Source organism: Hypanus sabinus, chromosome 5 (assembly GCF_030144855.1).
Source record: "Hypanus sabinus isolate sHypSab1 chromosome 5, sHypSab1.hap1, whole genome shotgun sequence".
Taxonomy (NCBI): Eukaryota; Metazoa; Chordata; class Chondrichthyes; order Myliobatiformes; family Dasyatidae; genus Hypanus; species Hypanus sabinus.
This window is the reverse complement of record NC_082710.1, coordinates 159708643-159732769: the sequence shown is the minus strand read 5'-3', so window position 1 is coordinate 159732769 and position 24127 is coordinate 159708643. Positions and strand designations below refer to the sequence as shown.

At 44.0% G+C, this 24127-nt stretch overlaps 2 protein-coding genes across 9 annotated transcripts in view; one reads left to right on the top strand and one right to left on the bottom strand.

Moving 5' to 3' along the window:
• Positions 1-9133, top strand: part of LOC132394501 (CD48 antigen-like) — a 52802-nt gene extending 43669 nt beyond the window's left edge. For all 7 annotated transcript variants that reach the window (XM_059970741.1, XM_059970744.1, XM_059970742.1 and 4 more), the window contains one exon: positions 145-9133. In XM_059970741.1, coding sequence (XP_059826724.1) covers positions 145-149 — 5 coding nt within the window. In that variant the 3' untranslated portion in view covers positions 150-9133. The remainder of the gene's footprint in view (positions 1-144) is intronic.
• Positions 9134-12828: 3695 nt separating this feature from the next.
• LOC132394500 (uncharacterized) overlaps positions 12829-24127 on the bottom strand; it is a 33119-nt gene continuing 21820 nt past the window's right edge. The window contains exon 5 of one of the 2 annotated variants that reach the window (XM_059970738.1): positions 12829-16197. In XM_059970738.1, the coding sequence (XP_059826721.1) occupies positions 16069-16197 (129 nt within the window). In that variant the 3' untranslated portion in view covers positions 12829-16068. The remainder of the gene's footprint in view (positions 16198-24127) is intronic. The other variant, XM_059970739.1, reaches the window with a different exon arrangement.

The following is a 24127-nucleotide window of genomic DNA, read 5'->3' as shown; positions in this document are numbered from 1 at the left end:
CCAGTTTGTTCCTCTCCACTTCTTATGACACCTTGTTCAATATACGAGTACAGGTGACCAGCGCAGATAACATTGCCTCCCTGCTAGGAGGGTCTCATGTTTTAATATGTGTGCTTGTTCATGTTGGCATTCTCATGCCCACAGGTTGAAGACCCCGCCCCCACTCACTAGGACAATGGCAGCAGGTCCACTGGAAGACAACCACCTCCCAATTCCACTCCAGTTCACGTTATCCTGGTTGGTGCCATTCCTTCTGCACTGGTGACAAGGTCCAGGAGTTCCCCATCAAGCTTACACTGTGCAAAGCACTTCTCCCTGGGAGCTGCAGCATCTCCAAGACATGAAAGGAATTTAAACAGCAATTTCATTGCACTCAGCAGAAATTTATCCCACTTTAAACAAAGGATCCCAGGACAAGATGGACTGAATTGGAAGGCACATGGTAATGTGCAAGATTTATGGTGCACATCAGGGAAGAGAGCGAGCAAGAGCTGAAGACAAAGGAGAAAATTGGAATAAACTGGATTCTTCAGGCTGGAAGACGTAACTGGTGGAATGTCCCAAATCATTTCTTGGCCTTCAAGTATTTGTTAATTAGTTGTTTCTTGTCATATGTAGAGATACAGAAAAGGACTCAATGCCGTCCACGTATATCATTTCAAAACATTATACTAATTATACTAATGAGTATATTATATTATCATTATACTAATGATGCAAAAATAGTTCACTCATGTTTATATATACACATCATATTTATATATACACACTGAGCAATGCATTTACAGTTAACTAAGCGAAGCAGACCATGATCAGGTAACTTTCCACAGAAAAAAATCTTTTGGCAGAGAGATGACTTTTCACAGGAGCTCAATAAAGACGGTAATTAATAGAAATAGGAACTGTGGAAGATTAAGTGTAAGGTGGACACCAGAATAGTATTAAACTCAAAGTCCAGCATTGGCCAGTACACTTCCCACTCACCCACCCCCCAGCACCCAACATCCAGCTTGCTAGTCTCTACTACCCCCTATCCTCCCCGCGACTCCCAACCCTCCTTCCACACCTCATGTCCCCTCCATTCCTATGATCCTCAGCCCACTCCCCCTGAACATCCCAACCCCCCTCTCCCTCCTGAAACCTCCCACTCTTTACCCTCCTCTGACCCTAGCCCCAACCCTTGCCATGTCTTCACCATCTCCTCTCTGAGGCAGAGCGTTCTGTGCTCAGAAAGGGCCTCACTTTTGTCCCCCTCCGTCCACACCTCAGTGAGTTCCGTGCCCGGCATGATGTTGAACTCTTCTTCCGTCGCTTACGTCTCCGAGCCTACTACTTTAACAAGGATTCCCCTCCCCCTATTGATGACCCCCTTCTGCTGTCTTCAACCCTCCTCTTCCTCCTGGACACCCCCACTGGGCCTTCTACCTGCACTCGATCTTTTCATCTCCAACTGTCGCCGAGACATCAACCATCTCAACTTCACCACTCCTCTCTCCTGTTCCAACCACAGTCCCTCTGAACGCACTGTCCTCCACTCTTTCTGCACTAATCCTAACCTCACCATCACACCCGCAGACAAAGGTGGTACCGTAGTAGTCTGGTGGACAGACCTCTACCTCACTGAGGCCAAACAGCAGCTCTCTGATGCCTCCTCTTACTTACCCCTGGAACAGGACCCAACCAAAAAACATCAAACCATTGTCTCCCGTACCATCAGTGCATCAATGCCCTTATCAACTCCGGAGACCTTCCATCCTCAGCCAAAAAAAACTCATAATTCCCACATCCCGCACTGCTCGCATTTACCTCCTCCCCAAGATCCGTAAGCCTGACTGTCCTCGTAGGCCTATAGTTTTGGCCTGCTCCTGCCCCACTGAACTTGTATCTGCCTACCTCGACTCCATTTTGTCACCCATAGTTCAGTCCCTCCCTACCTACATCTGGGATACATCCCACGCCCTCCACCTCTTCAATAACTTCCAGTTCCCCGGTCCCGACTGCTTCATTTTCACAATGGATGTCCAATCCTTATACATTTCAATTCCCCATCCAGAAGGCCTCAAAGCCCTCTGCTACTTTCTTGACAATAGACCTCACCAGTTCCCCAACACCACTACACTCCTCCGGTTGGCAGAACTGGTACTCACATTTAATAACTTCTCTTTTGGCTCTTCCCACTTTCTCCAGATCAAGAGTGTAGCTACGGGCACTGGCATGGGGCCTAGCTATGCCTGCCTCTTCGTGGGTTATGTGGAACAGTCTATGCTCCAAATCTATACTGGTACTGCTTCCCAACTTTTCCTTCGCTACATTGATGACTACAGTGGTGCTGCTTCCTGCTCCCATGCTGAGCTCGTCAATTTCATTGACTTTGCCTCTAACTTTCACCCAGCCCTCAATTCACTTGGTCCATATCGGACACTTCTCTCCCCTTTCTCAATCTCTCGGTCTCTATCTCTGGAGATAGACTGTCCACTGACATCTTCTATAAACCCACTGACTCCCATAATTACCTTGATTATACTTCTTCCCACCCTGCCAAATGCAAAAATTCTATTCCCTATTCCCAGGTCCTCCGTCTCCTCCGCATCTGCTCCAAGGATGAGGCTTTCCATTCCAGGACATCCCAAATGTCCTCTTTCTTTAAGAATCGTGGTTTCCCTCCTGCCGTCATCAATGATGCCCTCACCCACATCTCCTCCATTTCCAACACTTTAGCCCTCACCCCATCCTCCCATCATCACAACAGGGACCGTGTCCCCCTTGTCCTCACCTATCACCCCACCAGCCTCCGGATCCAGCATATTATCTTCCTCAACTTCCGCCATCTTCAACAGGACCCCACCACTAAGGACATCTTTCCCTCTCTGCTTTTCACAGGGATCATTCCCTCCACGACTGCCTGGTCCACATGTCCCTCCCCACAGATCTCCCACCTGGCACTTATCCCTGCAAGCGTAAGTGCTACACCTGTCCCTACAGCTCCTCTTTTACCACCATTCAGGGCCCCAAACAGTCCTTCCAGGTGAGGCAACACTTCACTTGTGAGTCTGTTGAGGCCATCTATCACATCCGGTGCTCCTGGTGTGGCCTCCTCTACATCGGCGAGACCCGAAGCAGATTGGGGGTCCGCTTTGTCGATCACCTCCACTCAATCTGCCATAACAGACAGGATCTCCCGCTTGCCACCCACTTCAACTCTGCTTCACATTCCCATTTGGATATGTCCATACATGGCCTCCTCTACTGCCATGATGAGGCTAAACTCAGGTTGGAGGAGCAACACCTCATATACTGTCTGGGTAGTCTCCAGCCCCTTGGTATGAACATTGAATTTTCCAACTTCTGGTAACTCCCTCCTTCTCCCTTCCCCCATCCCACTTTCATGCTGCCTCCTCTTCCAGCTGCCTATCACCTCTCTCATGATTCTGTCTTCTTCTACTACCCATAGAACTTTCCCCTTACATTCCTTCTCCACCTTTCCTGCCTATCCCCTCCCTGCTTCCCTTCCCCCACCCCTTCATCTTTCCTCTGATTCATTTTTCACCTGGCACCCACCAGCCTTCTCCTTCCCACCCTCCCCCCACCTTCCTGCCCTCTTCTTCAGTCCTGATGAAGGGTCTCGGCCCGAAACATTGACTGCTCGTTTCCATAGATTCTACCCAAACTGCTGAGTTCCTCCAGCTTGTTTGTATGTGTTGACTACTTCTCTGTTGGCTGCCTTGTTATTCCTTGAGATTAGGACAATCAATGTAGTATCATCAGCAAATTTAATTAGCAGATTGGAACTGTGGGTGGCAACATTGTCAAGGGTACACAGACAGTAAAGAAGGGGGCTTAGGACATAGCCTTGAGGGGCACCTGTGTTGAGGGTCAGAGGGGCAGAGGTGAGGGAGCCCACTCTTACCATCTGCCGACAATCTTGACAGGAAGTCCAGGATCTAGCTGTACATAGCAGGGTGAAGGCCGAGGTCTCTGAGCTTCTTCTTGAAACTGGAGGAATTATGATGTTGAATGCTGAACTATAGAGCAAGAAAAGCATTCTCCCATAAGCATCTTTCTTCCCCAGTGAGTAAGGATGGTGTGTAGAGCTTTGGCTATTGCCTCATCTGTTGATCAGCTATGTCATTAGGTGAATTGTAGGGGTCCAGTGTGGGTGGCAGCATGCTGCAGATGTAGTCCTTGACCAGCCTCTCAAAATATTTACTTACTATTGAGGTGAGTGCAACAGGATGCCAGTCGTTCAGATTGCTAGGATAAGTAGCCACTCAATTTGCCCACATTATTTATGTGAGTACTGAAACTCAGGGGACAATAAAATGGGATGATGCAGGACTGATGGAAATGGGCCTCTGATGTTAACAAAACAGTCTCAAGGGGATGAGTAGCCCCTCTTTTGTTTGTACCTGGGGACAGCAGGATTATTAGTTCAGTGATTGGACAAGCAAAAACTCAGCAGTTTTACAGTTAATCCCAAAAGAGAACAAAAACAGAAGTCTCATTTCCTTCCCCTTCAATTCCAATGAAATCGTTAAACTGCTGTTTGAAGCGGAAGCCACAAGCATAAATCTTAACAGTTTCTAAAGTTATGACATACTCCAGAATAAGAGGAAGCTGAGAGAAGACCAACGGAATTCAGTGTGTGTGTGTGTGTGTGTGTGCACTTGGATGTAGGTGTGAGTTTGTTTGTGTGAATGGGTACTTGTAAAAACCTCCTTCCAACTCATTTCTCATTTTTTTTAGACAATAGACAATAGGTGCAGAAGTAGACCATTCGGCCCCTCGAGTCTGCACCGCCATTCTGAGATCATGGCTGATCATTCACTATCAATACCCAGTCCCTGCCTTGTTCCCATATCCCTTGATTCCCCTATCCATCAGATATCTATCCAGCTCCATCTTGAAAGCATCCAGAGAATTGGCCTCCACCATCTTCCGAGGCAGTGCATTCCACACCTCCACAACTCTCTGGGAGAAGAAACTCTTCCTCAACTCTGTTTTAAATAACTGACCTCTTATTCTCAATCCATCCCCTCTGGTACTGGACTCTCCCAACTTCTGGAACATATTTCCTGCCTCAGTCCTATCAAATCCTTTAATTATCTTAAACGTTTCAATCAGATCCCCTCTCAATTCCAGCATGTATAAGCCCAATCTCTCCAATCTCTCTGCGTAAGACAGCCCTGCCATCCCAGGAATCAACCTAGTGAATCTACGCTGCACTTCCTCAATTGCCAGAATGTCCTTCCTTAAACCTGGAGACCAAAACTGTACACAATATTCCAGGTGTGGTCTCACCAGGGCCCTGTACAAATGCAAAAGAACATCCTTGCTCTTGTATTCAATTCCCCTTGTAACAAAGGCCAACATTCCATTTGCTCTCTTCACTGCCTGTTGCACTTGCTCATTCACCTTCATTGACTGGTGAACTAGGACTCCTAGGTCTCTTTGCATTTCTCCCTTACCTAACTCGACACCGTTCAGACAATACTCTGCCCTCTTGTTCCAGCTTCCAAAGTGGATACCTTCACATTTATTCACATTGAATGACATCTGCCAAGTATCTGCCCACTCACTCAGCCTATCCAAGTCTCCCTGTATTCTCCTAACGTCCTTTTCGCATGTCATCGTCAGCAAACTTGCTGATATAGTTTTCAATGCCCTCATCTAAATCATTGACATAAATCGTAAAGAGCTGTGGTCCCAATACAGAGCCCTGTGGTACCCCACTAGTCACCTCCAGCCAGTCTGAGAAACACCCATTCACTGCTACCCTTTGCTTTCTATCTGCCAACCAGTTTTCTATCCATGTTGAAACCCTGCCCCCAATGCCATGAGCTCTGATTTTACTCACCAATCTCCTATGTGGCACATTATCGAATGCCTTCTGAAAATCTAGGTACACAACATCTACTGGCTTACCCTCATCTAACATCCTTGCTACACTCTCAAAAAACTCCAACAGATTAGTCAAGCATGATTTGCCCTTGGTAAATCCATGCTGGCTCGGCCTAATCCTATTTCTGCCATCAAGATGTGCCACTATTTCGTCCTTAATAATGGACTCAAGCATCTTCCCCACGACTGACGTTAGGCTAACAGGGCGATAGTTCTCCATTTTCTCCTTCCCTCCCTTCTTGAAAAGTGGGACAACATTAGCCACTCTCCAATCTTCAGGAACTGATCCTGAATCTAAGGAACATTGGAAAATGATTACCAATGCATCCGCAATTTCCCAAGCCACCTCTTTTAGAACCCTCGGATGCAGACCATCTGGACCCGGGAATTTATTAGCCTTCAGTCCTACCAGTCTACTCATCACAGTTTCTTTCCTAATGTCAATCTGTCTCAATTCCTCTGATATCTTATGACCCTGGCCCATCCATACATCTGGGAGATTGCTTGTGTCCTCCCTGGTGAAGACAGATCTAAAGTACGCATTAAATTCTGTTGCCATTTCCCTGTTTCCCATAACAATTTCTCCCAATTCATTCTTCACGGGGCCAACATTGTTCTTAACTATCTTCTTTCTCTTCACATAGCTAAAAAAGCTTTTGCTATCCCCTTTTATATTCCTGGCTAGACTGAGCTCATACCTGATTTTTTTCTCTCCGTATTGCTTTTTTAGTTAAGATCTGCTGTTCCTTAAAAACTTTCCCAATCATCTGTATTTCCACTCATCTTAGCCCTGTCATACTTCTTTTTCTTTAATGCTATATAATCTCTGATTTCCTTTGTCAACCACTGTGGCCCCTTCCCCCTCTTTGAATCCTTCCTTCTCATTGGAATGAACTGCTTTTGCATCTTTTGTATTATGCCCAAGAATATCTGCCGCTGCTGATCCACTGTCTTTCCTGCCAGGGCATCCACCCATTTAACTTTGGCCAGCTCATCCCTCTTGGCTCCGTAATCTCCTTTATTTAATTGCAACACTGACACCTCTGATCTGCCCCTATCCCTCTCAAATTGTAGATAAAAACTTATCATGTTATGATCACTACTTCCTAATGGCTCCTTTACTTCAAGATCACTTATCAATTCCTGTTCATTACACATCACCAAGTCCAAAATAGCCTCGTTCCTGGTTGGCTCAAGCACAAGCTGTTCCAAAAATACATCCCTTAGACCAGGGGTCAGCAACCTTTACCACTGAAAGAGCCACTTGGACCCGTTTCCCACAGAAAAGAAAACACTGGGAGCCGCAAAACCCGTTTGACATTTAAAATGAAATAACACTGCATACAATGTTTTTTTTTGCCTTTATGCTATGCATAAACAAACTATAATGTGTTGCATTTATGAAATTGATGAACCCCTGCAGAGAAACCGAAATTATATTTCTGCATGCAACAAAAACATTTTGAACTCCGAAAAAAAGACGTTGGGTTGAAGGTTACTTTTAAGTAAAATACTCAATGTCTATTTGAGTTCTTCTTGTATTTATGAAAAACGCTGAACTTAAATTTTCCGCCAGCAGCAAACCAAAAATAACGTCAGCCAGCTGTCAACCTGAAAAATAAAAGGACTATTTCACTGAACAATGAAAAAATATGAATAATCCTAAAATAATAGGCAATTAAAATATGTATCATACTTGGTTAATGGGATTTCTGCTCCTGGACCTCAGCGCACAGCATCTGCACATCAGGGCTGTATGACGTCACCTTCATCTTTGCACAGGATCGCAAGCTGTCATCTGTGAGGCGTGCACGATGTTTGTTTTTAATAAAGTTCATGTTGGAGAACACCTGCTCACATACATATGTGGATCCAAAGATCGACAGGACTCCAAGCGCATACTTTTTAATGTTTACATAAATGTCAGGGATAGCATTCCATGTTTCGAACACAAGTTTGTCCGGTTTAGGGAGGTTTTCAATATCACTCCATTTGTGATTCTGAGCAAGAACGGCCTTCTGACGGGCAACATCTTCAAGGTCTGCTGTCAAGCGTCTAAACTTGGACACCTATATGTCTTTGTCGGCTATTTCGGCCAGTTCCATCTCAAGATCAGGTTTACTCACACCTGCCAATGCAGTCGTATTCAGTAGAGATGAATCGATGCTTGGGGGAGTGACCGGGAAGGATAATGTGTTTTTTTCCTCTCTGAACTCACAGAAGCGTTTCCCAAACGATGTTTGCATTGCGATGATTGCAGAATGTAAATACTCCGAACTTATCATGTCGTGACCTTGTTTGAACTCTCTCAAATTGGGGAAGTGAGACAAAGTGCCTTTCTGTCAATCTCTGGCAAGCACTGTCAACTTGCGCTCGAATGCCAAAACTCCTCCAACATTTGTAGGGCTGTACGTCCTTTCCCCTGAAGAGCTGTGTTCAGCGTGTTCAGGTGCGCTGTCATGTCTACCATGAAGTGTAGCTTTTCCAGCCCTTTGCTGCCCAGGAAAGTTTTCACTTCTTCCAGACACGCGACAAAGCGTTTCAGCACCTCCCCTCTGGACAGCCACCGGACTTTGTTGTGCAGCAGGAGATCGGAATATGCGCTTTCCAGCTCGTCCAGTAACAAACGGAATTGACGGTGATTTGCCATTATTTTATTGACAATCTGAATGACAACATCCATTACTTCTGTGCATTCCGGAGGAAATGATTGAGCGCACAGTGCCTCTTGGTGCAAGATGCAGTGAAAAATCAGCAGCTTTCTGTCCAGCGACTTCTGCAGTAAAGCCACAATTCCCTTGTGCGTTCCCGTCATATTTGGTGCCCCATCAGTAGCTACTGACACCAGGTGGGTAGTCTTTATTCCTTTGGCTCTTAAACAATTCAAGACAGCCTCACAGATGTCCTCCCCCCGTGTTTGGTCTTTTAGAGGTATCAACTCAATCAGTTCTTCCTGTGGCCCGGCAGAGTTTACATACTGGCAGAACAGCGCTATTTGTTCAATATCACCTTTGTCTTGAGACTCGTCACAGGCAATCGAGTAGGCCACAGCTGAATTGATGTCTTTAATTTGCTGTCTTGTGATGTCTTCTGCCGTTTTTATGGTTCTGTCTTTGACAGTCTTTGCAGAGAGGGGCATATCCCTGATTTTCTGCACAATTTCACTCTTGTTTTTAAAGTCCGTGAATAGATGTTCTGAAATCTCAATGAAAGATTCTTTTATATATTCACCATCTGTAAACTGCTTCCCGTGCCTGACTATTTCCTGAGCGGCAATATAACTAGCGTATGTCGTTGGTTTTCCGGACTTCATCCACTGCTTGAAATGATTTTTGCTCAGATCAACCTTCTGCATCAGTTCCGAAATGGCTTTTTTTTCTCTCATCTCCATCCGGATATTTTTGAGCAAAGGCTGCGTGCTTATTCTGGAAAAGTCTTGCGATTTTTGACTATTTGTTGTTTGGTAGTTTCTCATTGCACATTAAGCATACCGGTAAACCAGTCTCGTCAGCAGTGAAAGCAAATGAATCTGTCCACGTATCATTAAACATTCTGTTTTCTTCAGTCACTTTTCTTTTTTTAGAATTCTCCATAGTTGGCCTACCTTGGATCGAAAAATTAAAGAAATCGCGCACTGACGGGTGTCAGGTATTGGCAGTGGTGACGTATATTAATAGCGATAAAAACACGTTGTAGCGGTGTGCTCACGCAGTCAGTAAACTGCAGTCGAATAACTTTATTCAAACTAAACAGCCTTGCTTTTAAGCCTCCCTCAACCTGGCCCCCATGGGCGCGGATGCTGCAAAAGACCAATTATTTCCCAAAGCAACAGGGAGCCGCAGCACAGAGGTAAAAGAGCCACATGTGGCTCCGGAGCCGCGGGTTGCCGACCCCCGCCTTAGACACTCCACAAACTCCCTATCCTGGGGTCCAGCACCTACCTGATTCTCGCAGTCCACCTGCATGTTGAAATCTCCCATAATGACTGCGTTACCTTTAGCACATGCCAATGTTAACTCCCTAATCAACTTGTACCCAATATCCACGCTACTGTTTGGGGGCCTGTACACAACACCCATTAGGGTCTTTTTACCCTTACTGTTCCTCAGCTCAATCCACACAGACTCTACTTCCCCTGTTCCCAAGTCACCTCTTGCTAAGGACTGAATCTCATTCCTCACCAACAGGGCCACCCCACCCCCTCTTCCCATATTTCTGTCTCTACGATAGCACGTATACCCTGGTACACTCAATTCCCAGGCCTGATCCCCTTGCAGCCATGTCTCCGTTATCCCAACAATATCATAGTTTCATCTGAGCTTCAAGCTCATCTGTCTTATTTCTGACACTACGCGCATTCAAGTATAGAATTCTTAGCCCATTCCTCCTCTCTTTGCTTAAAACACTGTCTACTGTACCTAACCCAGCTCCTTGAACTTCCATCGGGCAAATTGCACCCTGAATTTTGATGACCTCCTCAAGATCACCCAAACCTTGTACACATTTAACCCCATGCACCTTCTGACCAACCCTCTGGATCTGGATCCCTGCCCCCTGCACATCTAGTTTAAACCCCCCCCCCCCCCCGAGCAGCACTGGCTTATCTTATAAAAGAGCAATAATATACAAATACCATTCAGCGGACACTTTACAAGGTACGCCTGTTCACCTGCTCGTTAATGCAAATAATTAATCAGCCTATAATGCCACAGAGATGGTCAAAGGGTTCAGTTGTTGTTGAGACCAACCATTAGAATGTGGAAGAGATTTCACCTCAGTGACTTTGACCATGGAATGACTGTTGGTGGCAAATGTGGTGCTTTGACTATCTTAGAAATTGTTGATCTCCTGGGATTTTCACACACTACAGTTTCTAGGGGTTTACAGAGAATGACACAAAAATAAAAGCATCTGGCGAGCAGCTATTCTGTGGGCAAAAATGCCTTGTTAATGGAAGCAGTCTGAGAAGAATGGCCACATTGGTTCAAGATGACAGAAAGGCGACAGTAACTCAAATACCCACACATTACCATTGTGGTGTGCAGAAGATCATCTCTTGATGCACAACATGTCAAACCTTAAAGTGGGTGGGCTTACAGGAGCAGAAGTCCATGAAAATACAGAAACACTCTCAGTGGCAGGTCATTAACTACCTCCTGTACCTCCCCGCTGTTTCTTTCCCCAGAGATGCCGTCTGTCCTGCAGAGTGTTCCCAACATTTTTTATACTTACTTGTGGCACCGAACCGGGTGATTATTCTGCATTTTCCCCCGCTGCTGTCACATTGTCATTTGACTTTAACAACTGTTCAGAACAGAGATCTGACCATGGGATTTTGAAGGACTTCACCAATATGGTTTACCAGTACATTGCTTTACTTTTACTACTTAACTTAGACTAACTTGAGAGTCATTCAACAAATCACAGTTAGGTCTGGGATGTTGATTATTATATATAACATATAACAATTACAGCACGGAAACAGGCCATCTTGGCCTTTCTAGTCCATGCCAAAACGTTTACTCTCACCTAGTCCCACCGACCTACACTCAGCCCATAACCCTCCATTCCTTTCCTGTCCATATACCTTTCCAATTTTTTTAAATGACAAATGACAATATTTAAACAACAGATGTATTTATTGTTACAACCTATACAAAGAAAAAGTCCTTGACAAGGTCAACCGCTTGGTGAAGGCTCAGAGTCCCTGAGTGGCTGAGTCTGGTGTCGTCGTCGTCGGTAGGTCACGTCTGGACTTTCCAGTTGGTGAACGCTTTCTCTCCATGCTGATCTGACATATTGGGAAATCATGTATGTGGCAACTTACAACAGTGGTTTGCCTTTGCCTTCTGCTGGGTGAGAGTTTTTTAAGGCTCCTCATTCTGTTATATCACATTGACTTTGAATTCCTTTCTTTTCAGAGGCAACTGTAACCTCAAGAAAACTCAGTGAACTCTTACATGGACTGTATGTAGGTGATTGTACAAAAATACAGATAAAGTTAAACTTTAAGAAAAATGACAGTTTCACACCATAACCTAGCACCTCCAAGCCTAGGCAATGACTTTTCCTAAAGTCAATTGCCTTCCTCATAGTGACCTCATCTCTAGACGTGGCCTGGCTCCCACCAGCGGCACAGCTCCTGACTGAACACTTTGCACCCTGTAACGATTCCACATGACCCGTTTGTTCATTCATTTTATTGACAGAACAGATAACATATTGACTGCAGCTGTGTAAATAACTGTCATATCACAGGCAACAACTAGCAGTCTGGTCTCTTAATTGCTGCTGTTATTAAGCCAAGGGTATAATGCATTCTCAAGAGCATTTAGAAATGGGGAATAAATGTTGTTTTTATCAGCAATGTCAGATCATAAGTACCAATAGAAAATATATTTTAAAATTTCTAAATGGAGAGAAAATACAAAACGTTGAAGGGCAAAGGGACTTGCGAGTCCTTCTGCAGGATTCCCTAAAGATTAATTTGCAGGTTGGGTCAGTGGTGAGGAAGGTAAATGCTATGTTAGCATTCATTTCAAGAGGACTAGAATATTAAAGCAAGGATGTGATGCTGAAACTTCATAAGGCACTGGCGAGGCCTCACTTGGAGTACTGTGAGCAGGTTTGTGCACCTTATCTTACAAAGGATGTGCTGAAACTGGAGAGGGTTCAAAGGAAATGCATGAAAATGATTCCAGGATTGAATGGCTTGTCATATGAAGAGCATTTGTTGGTTCTGGGCCTGTAGTCACTGTAATTCAAAAGAATGAGGGGTGACCTCATTGAAACTCATCGAATGGTGAAAGGCCTTGACAGTGGCGAGGAGGTTTCCTCTGGACCAGAGGACACAGCCTCAGAATAGAGGGGTGTCCTTTAGAATGGTGATGAGGAAATCTGTTAGCTGAAGAGTGGTGAACCTGTTGAATTGTTTAGCACAAGCGGCTATGTTGACCAAGTCTTTATGTATATACAAGGCAGAGATTGATAGGTTCTTGATAGTCAGGTCATGAAGGGATACGGGAAGGAGGCAGGATATTGGGGCTGAGAGAAAAATTGGATTAGCTATGATGAAATGGCAGAACTGACTCAATGGGCCAAATGGTCTAATTTTCCTCCTATACCTCATGGTCTTATCATCTTATAAAAGAGCAATAATATACAAATACCATTCAGCGGACACTTTACAAGGTACGCCTGTACACCTGCTCGTTAATGCAAATAATTAATCAGCCTATAATGCCACAGAGATGGTCAAAGGGTTCAGTTGTTGTTGAGACCAACCATTAGAATGTGGAAGAGATTTCACCTCAGTGACTTTGACCATGGAATGACTGTTGGTGGCAAATGTGGTGCTTTGACTATCTTAGAAATTGTTGATCTCCTGGGATTTTCACACACTACAGTTTCTAGGGGTTTACAGAGAATGACACAAAAATAAAAGCATCTGGCGAGCAGCTATTCTGTGGGCAAAAATGCCTTGTTAATGGAAGCGGTCTGAGAAGAATGGCCACATTGGTTCAAGATGACAGAAAGGCAACAGTAACTCAAATACCCACACATTACCATTGTGGTGTGCAGAAGATCATCTCTTGATGCACAACATGTCAAACCTTAAAGTGGATGGGCTTACAGGAGCAGAAGTCCATGAAAATACAGAAACACTCTCAGTGGCAGATCATTAACCACCTCCTGTACCTCCCCACTGTTTCTTTCCCCAGAGAGGCCGTCTGTCCTGCAGAGTGTTCCCAACATTTTCTATACTTACTTGTGGCACCGAACCAGTTGATTATTCTGCATTTTCCCCCGCTGCTGTTACATTGTCATTTGACTTTAACAACTGTTCAGAACAGAGATCTGACCATGGGATTTTGAAGGACTTCACCAATGGGGTTTACCATTGCTTTACTTTTACTACTTAACTTAGACTAACTTGAGAGTTGTTCAACAAATCACAGTTAGTCCTGGGATGTTGATTATTATATATAACATATAACAATTACAGCACGGAAACAGGCCACCTTGGCCTTTCTAGTCCGTGCCAAAACGTTTACTATCATTTAGTCCCACCGACCTGCACTCAGCCCATAACCCTCCATTCCTTTCCTGTCCATATACCTATCCAATTTTTTTAAATGACAAATGACAATATTTAAACAACAGATGTATTTATTGTTACAACCTATACAAAGAAAAAGTCCTTGTCAAGGTCAACGGCTTGGTGAAGGCTTAGAGTCCCCGAGTGGCTGAGTCTGGTGTTGTTGTCATCGGTAAGTCACGTCTGGAATTTCCAGTTGGTGAACGCTTTCTCTCCTTGCTGATCTGACATATTGGGAAATCATGTATGTGGCAACTTACAACAGTGGTTTGCCTTTGCCTTCTGCTGGGTGAGCTTTTTTTATGGCTCCTCATTCTGTTATATCCCATTGACATTGAATTCCTTTTTTTCTGGTTTCTCTCTTTCTCTGTCTCTCTCTCACTCTCTCCCCCTCCCCCTCCCTCTCCCTCTCTCTCTCCCCTCTCTCTCTCTCTCTCTCTCTCTCTCTCTCTCTCTCTCACCCCCTCTCATTTCTTCCTCTCTTTCTCAAACACTGCTTCCTTCTCTGTATCTCTCTTCTGTCTCTCTGTCTCTCCATCTCTTTCTATCTCCTCTCTCTTTCACCCCATATCTTGACCTCACTATGTTTACACTCCTGCTGTCTAACTGATAGCTTTATCCCTGCTGTTTTGGAAGTACATTTGCTGCCCGAGTCATCATGAGGTCCATTTCTTCTTCTGAAGTTCCTTATTTCTCTCATTTACTTTCTTGCAAGGCGGAGCTACTTTTTAAGTAGCACCCTCAGCTATTTATCTAGAATTCAGTCACAGACAACACTTGCTTCAGAGGACGTGTCAGCTCCTCCTTCTGTTCCTATCTCTGTTGAGCCATATCTGACACTGTTTCCTTTCCCATGCTTCTGTCAGCAGGTTCTCAGAATAGTAAGTGTTCAGTCTGTTCCAGCCTGAGTGTCTCCATCCAACACCACCACGTATATTCATTTAGTTTGTTCATTTAAGTTTATTTAATCTATGTCTGCCATGTTTGTAATATACTGCTACATAAAGCATGGCGGTTATACACAAGTATGCCCATTAATGATTAACATGAACTTGACCTCACATTTTAAGCATAATTTTGTTCTGACAGTGAACATTCCATTTACTGACCATCACAGCATGTTTTTAGTTGAGCTGACAGCATATTGATAGAGCTATATGCAGACAAAGTGCTGGAACAACTCAGCAGGCCAGGCAGCACAAATGGACAGAAGTACGGTAAACAGTCAAATTTTTCAGTCTGATGCCTTTTGTGAGGACCTAATGAGGGGTCTGACAAAACATTTCCTCCTCTCCATGGATCCTACTAGACCTGCTGAGGTCCTCCAGAATGTTGTATGTGTTACATTGCATTTCCAGCATCTCTTGTGTTTATAATACAGAGCTAATGCACATAGTATTCAGGTTAGTTTATAGTCACATGCAGCAGTTTCCAATAAAAAATGAACAACTTTTAAAACACTATTATTATGAGAATGACAGCAAAACTAATGTACATGATAAACACTTCAAAATAAGCTAACAAATAGGAAAATATTACACTTTTCATCTGTCTGTTGCATCAGGAACCAGCAGACCACAGCAACACACAGGAAATGCAGAAGGAACTCAGCAGGCCAGGCAGCATCTATGGACTTACACCAGAGTTACATTTCCGGAATCTTACCAAAGAGGCCTCCTCAGCTTTCCTGGTTGCTGACTGTTGTATTGTGGGTTGTTCCGGTTTAAAGTAATCACTGACCATTCTAGTCATTCCACATGCTACACGATGCCCCAACAAGGACAGTGTTCCTGTCACAGGATCCATTTCACAAGATCCTCATGTTTTCATAGCTTATAAAACCAAAGTGCTGCAAATATGTGACCATTCTCAAGATCAGGTACTTCCACTTCTCCCTCCAGTGGTGCTGCCTGACCAGCTGGCTGTTGTCTTTATTCAGCACCATTCTTTGAGAAGGCCTCATTGTCACATTTATCCCCTTCCAATATTTCTCCCTGACTATTCATCTTTTCCTGCAGGTGCAGTGAGCAGATATAGTTCTGTTACCCACAGCTACATCAGGCACTCCACTCTCACCGTACTTTGCGTGGAGCAGAGTAAATAATGTGTGTCTCGTGTCCCTGTGTTGCTTTCGGGCTGTCAGGCAAAGGAAGCCACAGAAGGGAGTATGTGATGTCACCGTGTGAATTCTGATCTTTGTTCTGTGCAGAAAAGAGAGAAGACAATTTATGAGACTCAAGAGTGAGAAAGGAGGAACAAAATATGTAGTAATTCAGTGGTGGTTAAAAGATTTCAGGGAAAGTCGGGGAGATTATCTGACATGAAGGGGAGAATTCATCTCAGGATCAGAAGAATATGTTTTAGCCTGTTTTATTAATCAGCTAAATCTGCATCACAGCTGTATACTTCTTTCTTCATTCAGGAACAGACTGTGGACATCAGTGGAAGAGCCATTATTTATTACAAATTCCCAACTTCCCCCCAAGCTAGTAGTGGCAACCCTTCCTCATGAGTGTTTGATATCTCTGTGCTGAACGATGCATCTACAGTGCTTTACAAAACTCAGAATGGATTGCACCACCCAGAGTAAACCCTCTTGTGAACTTCAAAGTTCAAAGTAACTTTATTAACAAAATACATTTATGTCACCATATACAACCCTGAGATTTATTTTCTTCTGGGCATTCAAAGCAGAACAATAGAATCAACAAAATTCTAAAGCAGAGAAGGACAAAAAACACTGTGCAAAAGAAAAAACACTGGAAATACAAAATATGCAAATAACAATAAAATACATAAAATAGACACATAAATACATAGATAGACAGAAAGATAGAGTGACAGATAGATAGATACACAAAGAAAGAGTACCAAGAACATGAGTTCTGGAAGCCTTGAAAGAGAGTCCATGGTCATGGAATCAGTTCAGTGCTAAGGTGAGTGAAGTTATCCACAGTGGTTCACAAGCCTGCTGGTTGAAATGTAATAACTGTTCCTGAACTTCCTTTCTGATGGCAACATTGAGAAGACAGTATGGCCTGGATGGTGGGGGTTCTTGAAAATGAACTAGAGCTGGAAGTAAGGTTATTGGAGTGAATCCTTTGGAAGATTCTTCAAAAGTTCTTAATAGTTGGTTGCTGACTTCCAAAATAGAGAATTAGGGTTATTTAGTACAAGATGAATGGGGGCTTGAATGCAGTTGGCAGAAGCATCCACCCAAGTAAATAAACATACAATTGTAGCGGTGTGCTACATGCAGCGCTAAAATTACGACACGGAGTCGGTAACTGCAGTCGAAGGAAAAACTTTATTCGAAATCCTCAGCCTCACTTTTAAGCCTCTCTCGACCTGCCCCCCGTGGCGCAGAGGCTCCAAAGCTCTGTGCTCGCAAACCCCCGTAGGCTATCTAATTGTGAGCCGGTTCAGATGTGCCAGGAAATGGGTCGCCACACAATAACGTGACAAAAACAGTTGGAATAAGTCACTTGGTCCCTCAAACCTGCTCCACCATTCAATATGATTGTGGCTGATCACTGCTGCCCTCAACTCTTGTGTGAGTTCCCCATGACGCTCAGTTCTTCAATGTTTACACTATCTATTTATCTTCACAAAATATATTTTATGATATGACCTCCACCACTTCAGGAGTGAAGAATTCCACAGGTTCATCAATCTCAGAGAGAAGAAATTTCCATCCACCTAAATTTGAAATGACCAGCTCTTTATTTTGTAGGTGGGACTTCTTGTCCATGACTCTCCCACCAGTGGAAGCAGAGTTACTGATGTGAGGAGACATTTCTTCACTCAGAGGGGAATGAGCCTTTGAAATTCTCTATGCTGGAGTGCTGTGTGGAGACTCAGTTATTGTGTGTATTAAAAATCAAGATTGATAGATTATGGAATTCAAAGTATATGTGGAGAATGAAAGGAAATGGCACTAAGAGACTGTAGATCATCCAGGCTCCTGATGAATAGGGCAACAGGCTTGAAGGGCGGATAGACTTTTGCTTTAATATCATTTGTTATTATGATGTGTTCTCCCCACATCCTCATTATAAGACCATAAGCATAAGACATAGGAGCAGAATTAAGCCATTTAACCCACTGAGTCTGTTCCACCATTCAATCATGGCTAATCCTTTTTTACCCCTGCTCAGTGCAACTCCTTGACCTATCAAAGACCCTTGACCACTCAAAATGAAGAAGCAACATTCAGAGCAACATTGAGAAATTCAAGTCCTTTAGTTAGGAGAACACAGTGCATAGAGCAAACAGGGAATGGAGTACTCAGTGTCCATTCAGTCAATCACCTCTCACCCCACTATGGACCCCACATTGACTTTTTGAGCTACCTTGGAATCAAGGAACCACAGTGGACAGAGTGTACAAAAAGCAGCAACTTCAGCAGGGCTGGACCACTTTCTGTCCAAGCTACAGGAAGTGAAAACAACAATGGCACAAACTCTGAGCTTTTATTTTGACTCAAACTTCCTCTTTATTTCATACCGTCATGCCTCATACAGGAATTCTACTTGGCTCACTGTAAGCCTCTGCCTCTTTCAAAGCACTATTGAAATATAACCTTTTCTTCCTCTTGGGTCCTACAGCCTAGTTCTTCTTTTCCTTTTCAACTAAGCATCAAATTCCTTTTTGTGGTTCCACTATCTACGATCTGGTTCCACTATTTGAGCAGGTAGTACATTTTTGATCTTAATGACACATAACTTTAGAAAAAAAACTTTGCCTCTCTACAGCTCTTTTAATTTTTGGAGCCAAATTTTCCAAAACCTGCATGTTTTTGGGTCTCCTTTTGTCTATGCTTTATCTCGCTCTGACCACAGTCCTTTTATAGTTGCTCCATCGAAGACTTTATAGAATAATACAGCACAGGAACCAATGCTAAATTTAACTAATCCTCTTCTGCCTGTTTATGTTCAATAACTCCCCATATTCATGAGTCCATCTACCAGCCTCTTATACACCCCTAACAAAACTTTTATCAGCATAACACCTGGTGGTCTGTTCCAGGCATTCAACAAAAGCCTGCCACAAATGCCTAAGTTACACTTTCTCCCACTCACTTTAAATGCATGCTGTCTAATGTTTGATATTCTCAATCTGAGAGAAGGACTCTGACTGTCTACCTGATCTAAGCCTCCCATAATTTTATAAGCTTCTATCAGCCTCGGATGTTCCAGGGTAAATAACCCAAGCTGTTCAAACTCTCTTTATAGCACATGCCTTCTAATTCAGGGAACATCCTGGTAAACCCTCTCCAATGCCCCCACAGCCTTCCTATAATGGGATGACCAGAATTGCAAGTGCAGCCTAACCAGTGTTCTGATTCATATCTCCTCTCCCCTGCTCCAAGGACAACAATCCCAACTACTCTGGTGCACCAGTACTGAATTTTCCAGAGTTAACACTTAATAGGAAGAAGGGCTTTGGGATTTGGTTTATGATGGCACAGTGATGCAGCTCGTAGAGGTTCAATCCGCCTGGTCCCCACCCAACTCTGTTATGTCTTTATGGAGTTTGCATGCTCTATCTGTGATTGTCTTTGTGTTCATCTTCACAGTGAAGTATGTATCTAACTTACCAAAGAGAGATGTTATGGATATGATCGGATGTGAGTACCTCAGTACAATTACTGTCACTAAAAGGTAGTGATGAGCAAACTGGTGGGCCAAAAGGTTTAGAAGTCCTGATGCATCCCAGACTACAGAAAGCAATGACAGAAGAGCAGACACTTGGAATAATTTACCAAAATTCTCTAGCCTCTGAGCAGGTCCTGGAGGATTAGAAGACAGTGAATGTCATGCAGCTGTTTTTTAAAAAAAAATGGACGAAGGCAAAAGGCAGGTAACTATAGGCCATTTAGCTTAATGTCTGTCATCATGAAAACGCATGAAACCATTTTTAGGGAAGAAAAATTGAGTTAAGCCAATAGAAGTGGTTCCAGCAGGTTGACACAGCATTTTTTCATGAAGGGAAGGTCCTGTTTGACAAACTTACTGGAGTTTTTTTGAGGATAGGTGGATGTTGTAAACTTGGATTTTCAGACAGCATTCTGTAAGCTGCCACATAAAATACTTCTCCATTAGTGAAGATGGCATGGAGTTGGGATTGATATATTAGCATGGATAATGGACTGTTTAACCAAGGTAGAGAGTTGGGATAAATGCATCCTACTCTGGTTGACAATCAGTGGAAAGAAACATGCCACAGGGATCAGTGCTAATCCCACAAAAATTCACAATATAAATTAACGATTTTGAAGAGGGGACTGAGTGCTGCAGCATATCTAAGTTTGCTGATGATTCTATATTAGAACATAGAAATCTACAGCAAATTACAGGCTCTTCAGCCCACAATGTTGTGCCGACCATGTGACCTACTCCAGAAATTACCTAGAATTTCCCTACTGCATAGCCCGATATTTTTCCAGATTGGAGTTGCTTAAAAGGTGTTATTGAATCTGCTTCCACCACCATTGCCAGTAGTGCATTCCACGCACTGACCACACGCTGTGTAAAAAACCTACCCCTGACATCGCCGCTGTACTTACGTCCAAGGACCTTAAAGCCATGCGCCCTTGTGTTAGCCATTTCAGCCCTGGGTACAAACTCCTAGCTACGCACATGATCAGTGCCACCTCTATCAGGTCACCCCACATCCTCCGTCGCTTCAAGGAGAAAAGGCCAAGTACACTCAACCTACTCTCATAAGGTACGCCCTCCAATCCAGGCAACATCCTTGCAAATCTCCTCTGCACTCTCTCTACAGTATCCACATCCTTCCTGTAGAAAGGTGACTAGAATTGAACACAGCACTCCAAGTGTGGTCTAACCAAGGTCTTATATAACTGGGAACAAATAAGAGAATATCTGCTGATGCTGGGCATCCAAGCAACACACACAAAATGCTGGAGAAACTCAGCAAACCAGACATTATCTGTGGTCTATATGACGTAGATCTGAGGCAGAATGGTGGCGCTTTGGCTCATTTGGGCTTCGGCGATATCGGGTCGAGGTAAGGGAAGTTACCAGTGAGGAATAGAAACAGGAAGTATGTCTGCGAGGCCGGTGTTCTGTACTGGGTGACAGATGTGGGAATCTGGAAGCCTCCCAGCCTCCCGGAGAGCCACATCTGCATCAGGTGTGTGAGCTGCAGCTCCTTAGGGATCAGGATAGGAAACTGGAGATACAGCTTGATGACCTTTGCCTGGTCAGGGAGAGTGAGGAGGTGATAGAGAAGAGCTATAGGCAGGTGGTCTCGCCAGGGAGATAAATGGGCAACAGTCAGGAGAGGGAAAGGCATTAGTCAGATACCAGAAAGTACCACTGTGGCTGTCTCCCATAACAATAAGTACTCCTGTTGAGTACTGCTGGGGGAGCAACCTATGGGGAGTAAGCAACAGTGACCTTGCCTCTAGCACAGAGCCTGGCTCAGATGGGCAGGGAAAGGAATAGGATGGTAGCAGTGATGGGGACTCTATAATTAGGGGGTTAGGTGATTCTGTGGATGCAGGAAAGAAACACAGATGGTAGTTTGCCTCCCAGTTGCCAGGGTCCAGGATGTTTCTGATCGCGTCCACAATACCTAGTCTAATGTGGGAGGTGAGGCAGGAGATTGCTGACCCTCTGGCAATGTTCCTTGCATCATCACTGGGGACAGGAGAGGTTCTGGAGGATTGGAGAGTTGTGGATGTTGTTCCTTTATTCAAGAAAGTGAGTAGAGATAGCCCAGGAAGTTATAGACAAGTGAGTCTTACTTCATTGGTTGGTAAGTTGATGGAAAAGATCCTGAGAGGCAGTATGAACATTTGGAGAGACATAATATGATTAGGAATAGTCATCATGGCTTTGTCAAAGGCAGGCCATGCCTTACAAGCCTGATTGAATCTTTTGAAGATCTGACTAAACACGTTGATGAAGGTAGAGCAGTAGGTGTCGTGTATATGGATTTCAGCAAGGCATTTGATAAGGCACCCCATGCAATGCTTATTGAGAAAGTAAGGAAGCATGGGATCCAATGCGACCTTGCTTTGTGGATCCGGAATTGGCTTGAAGACAAAGAGTGGTTTTAGACAGGTCATATTCTGCATGGAGTTTGGTGAGCAGCGGTGTGCATCAGGGATCCGTTCTGGGGCCCCTTCTTTTTATGATTTTTATTAATGACCTGGATGAGGAAGTGGAGGGATGGGTTAGTAAATCTGTTGATGACACAAAAGTTGGGGGTTGATAGTGTAGAAGACTGTCAGAGGTTACAGCAGGACATCAATAGGTTGCAAAACTGTGCCGAGAACTGGCAGATAGAGTTCAACTCAGATAAGTGTGAGGTGGTTCATTTTGGTAGGTCAAATATGATGGCAGAATATAGTATTAATGGTAAGACTTGGCAAAGTGGTGGATCAGAGGGATCTTGGGTTCCGAGTCTATAGGACACTCAAAGCTGCTGCATAGGTTGACTCTGATTTTTAAGAAGGCATATGGTGTATTGGCCTTTCTCAACCTTGGGATTAAATTTAAGAGCCGAGAGATAATATTACAGCTATATAGGTCTCTGGTCAGACTCTATTTGCAGTACTGTGCTCAGTTCTGGTCACCTCACTACAGGAAGGATATAGAAACTATAGAAAGGGTGCAGATTAGATTTACAAGGATGTTGCCTGGATTGGGGAGCATGCCTGATAAGAATAGTTTGAGTGAACTTGGCCTTTTCCCCTTAGAGTGACAGAGGATGAGAGGTGACCTCATAGAGGTGTATATGAGAGGTATTGATCATTGGATAGTCAGAGGCCTTTTCCCAGGGCTGAAATGGCTAGCACGAGAGGGCACAGGTTTAAAGTGCTTGGAAGTAGGTACAGAGGACCTGTCAGGGGTAAGTCTTTTATGCAGAGAGTGGTGAGTGCTGCCAGTGATGGTTGTGGAGGTGGATATGATAGGGTCTTTTAAGAGACTCCTGGATAGGTACGTGGAGCTTAGAAAAACAGGGTGATGGGTAACTCTAGATAATTTCTAAAGTAAGTACATGTTCAACACTGACGAAGGGTCCTGATGAAGGGTATCGGCCCAAAACATTGACAGTGCTTCTCCCTATAGATGCTGCCTGGCCTGCTGTGTTCCACCAACATTTTGAGCATGTTTCTTCTCCCTGTAACCTTTGATGCAATGTGCAATCAAGAACTCATCAATCTCTGCCTTAAGTATACCCAACGACCTGGCCTCCACAGCAGCATGTGGCAACAATTCCATAATTTACCATCCTTTGGCTGAAGAAATTAGCCCCTCTATCCTGAGGCTGTGGCCTTTTTTCCCAGACTCTTCCACGATGGGAAACATCCTTTCCACATTTACTCTGTCTAAGCCTTTCAAAATTCAAAAGGTTTCAATGAGATCACCCCTCATCCTTCTGAGTTCCAGTGAGTACAGACCGAGAGCCATCAAGCATTACACATGTGATAACTCTTTCATTCCTGGAATTATCTTTGTGAACCTCCCCTGGACACTTGCAAATACCAGCACATTTTTCTAAGATGAGGGGCACAAAACTGTTCACAATACTCAAAGTGAGGCCTCACCAGTGCCTTGTAAAGGCTCAGCATCACATCCTTGCTCTTGTACTCTTGAAATGAAAGCTAACATGGCATTTGCCTTCCTCACCACCGACTCAACCTGAAAGTTAACTTTTAGAGTGTTCTGCACAAGAACTTTTGTCCCTTTGCGTCTCAGATTTTCAGATTTTCTCTGCGTTTAGAATATAGTCCGCACATTTATTTTTACCAGCAAAGTGCACGGCCATGCATTTTTCAACTTTATATTTCATTTGCCACTTTTCTTGCCCATTCTCCTAATCTGTGTTGCTGCATCTTACCTGTTTTCTCAACACTACTTGCCCCTCCACCAATCTTCGTATCATGTACAAACGTGGCAATAAAGCCACCTATTCCATCATCCAAATCTTTTACGTAGAGCATAAAAAGAATTGGTCCTAACACTGACCATTCCAGAAAACCAGTAGTTACTGGCAGCCACCCAGAAAAGGATCCTTTTATTCCGACTCATTGCCTTCTACCAATCAGCCAATGCTCTAACCATGTTAGTAACTTCCCTGTAATACCATGGGCTC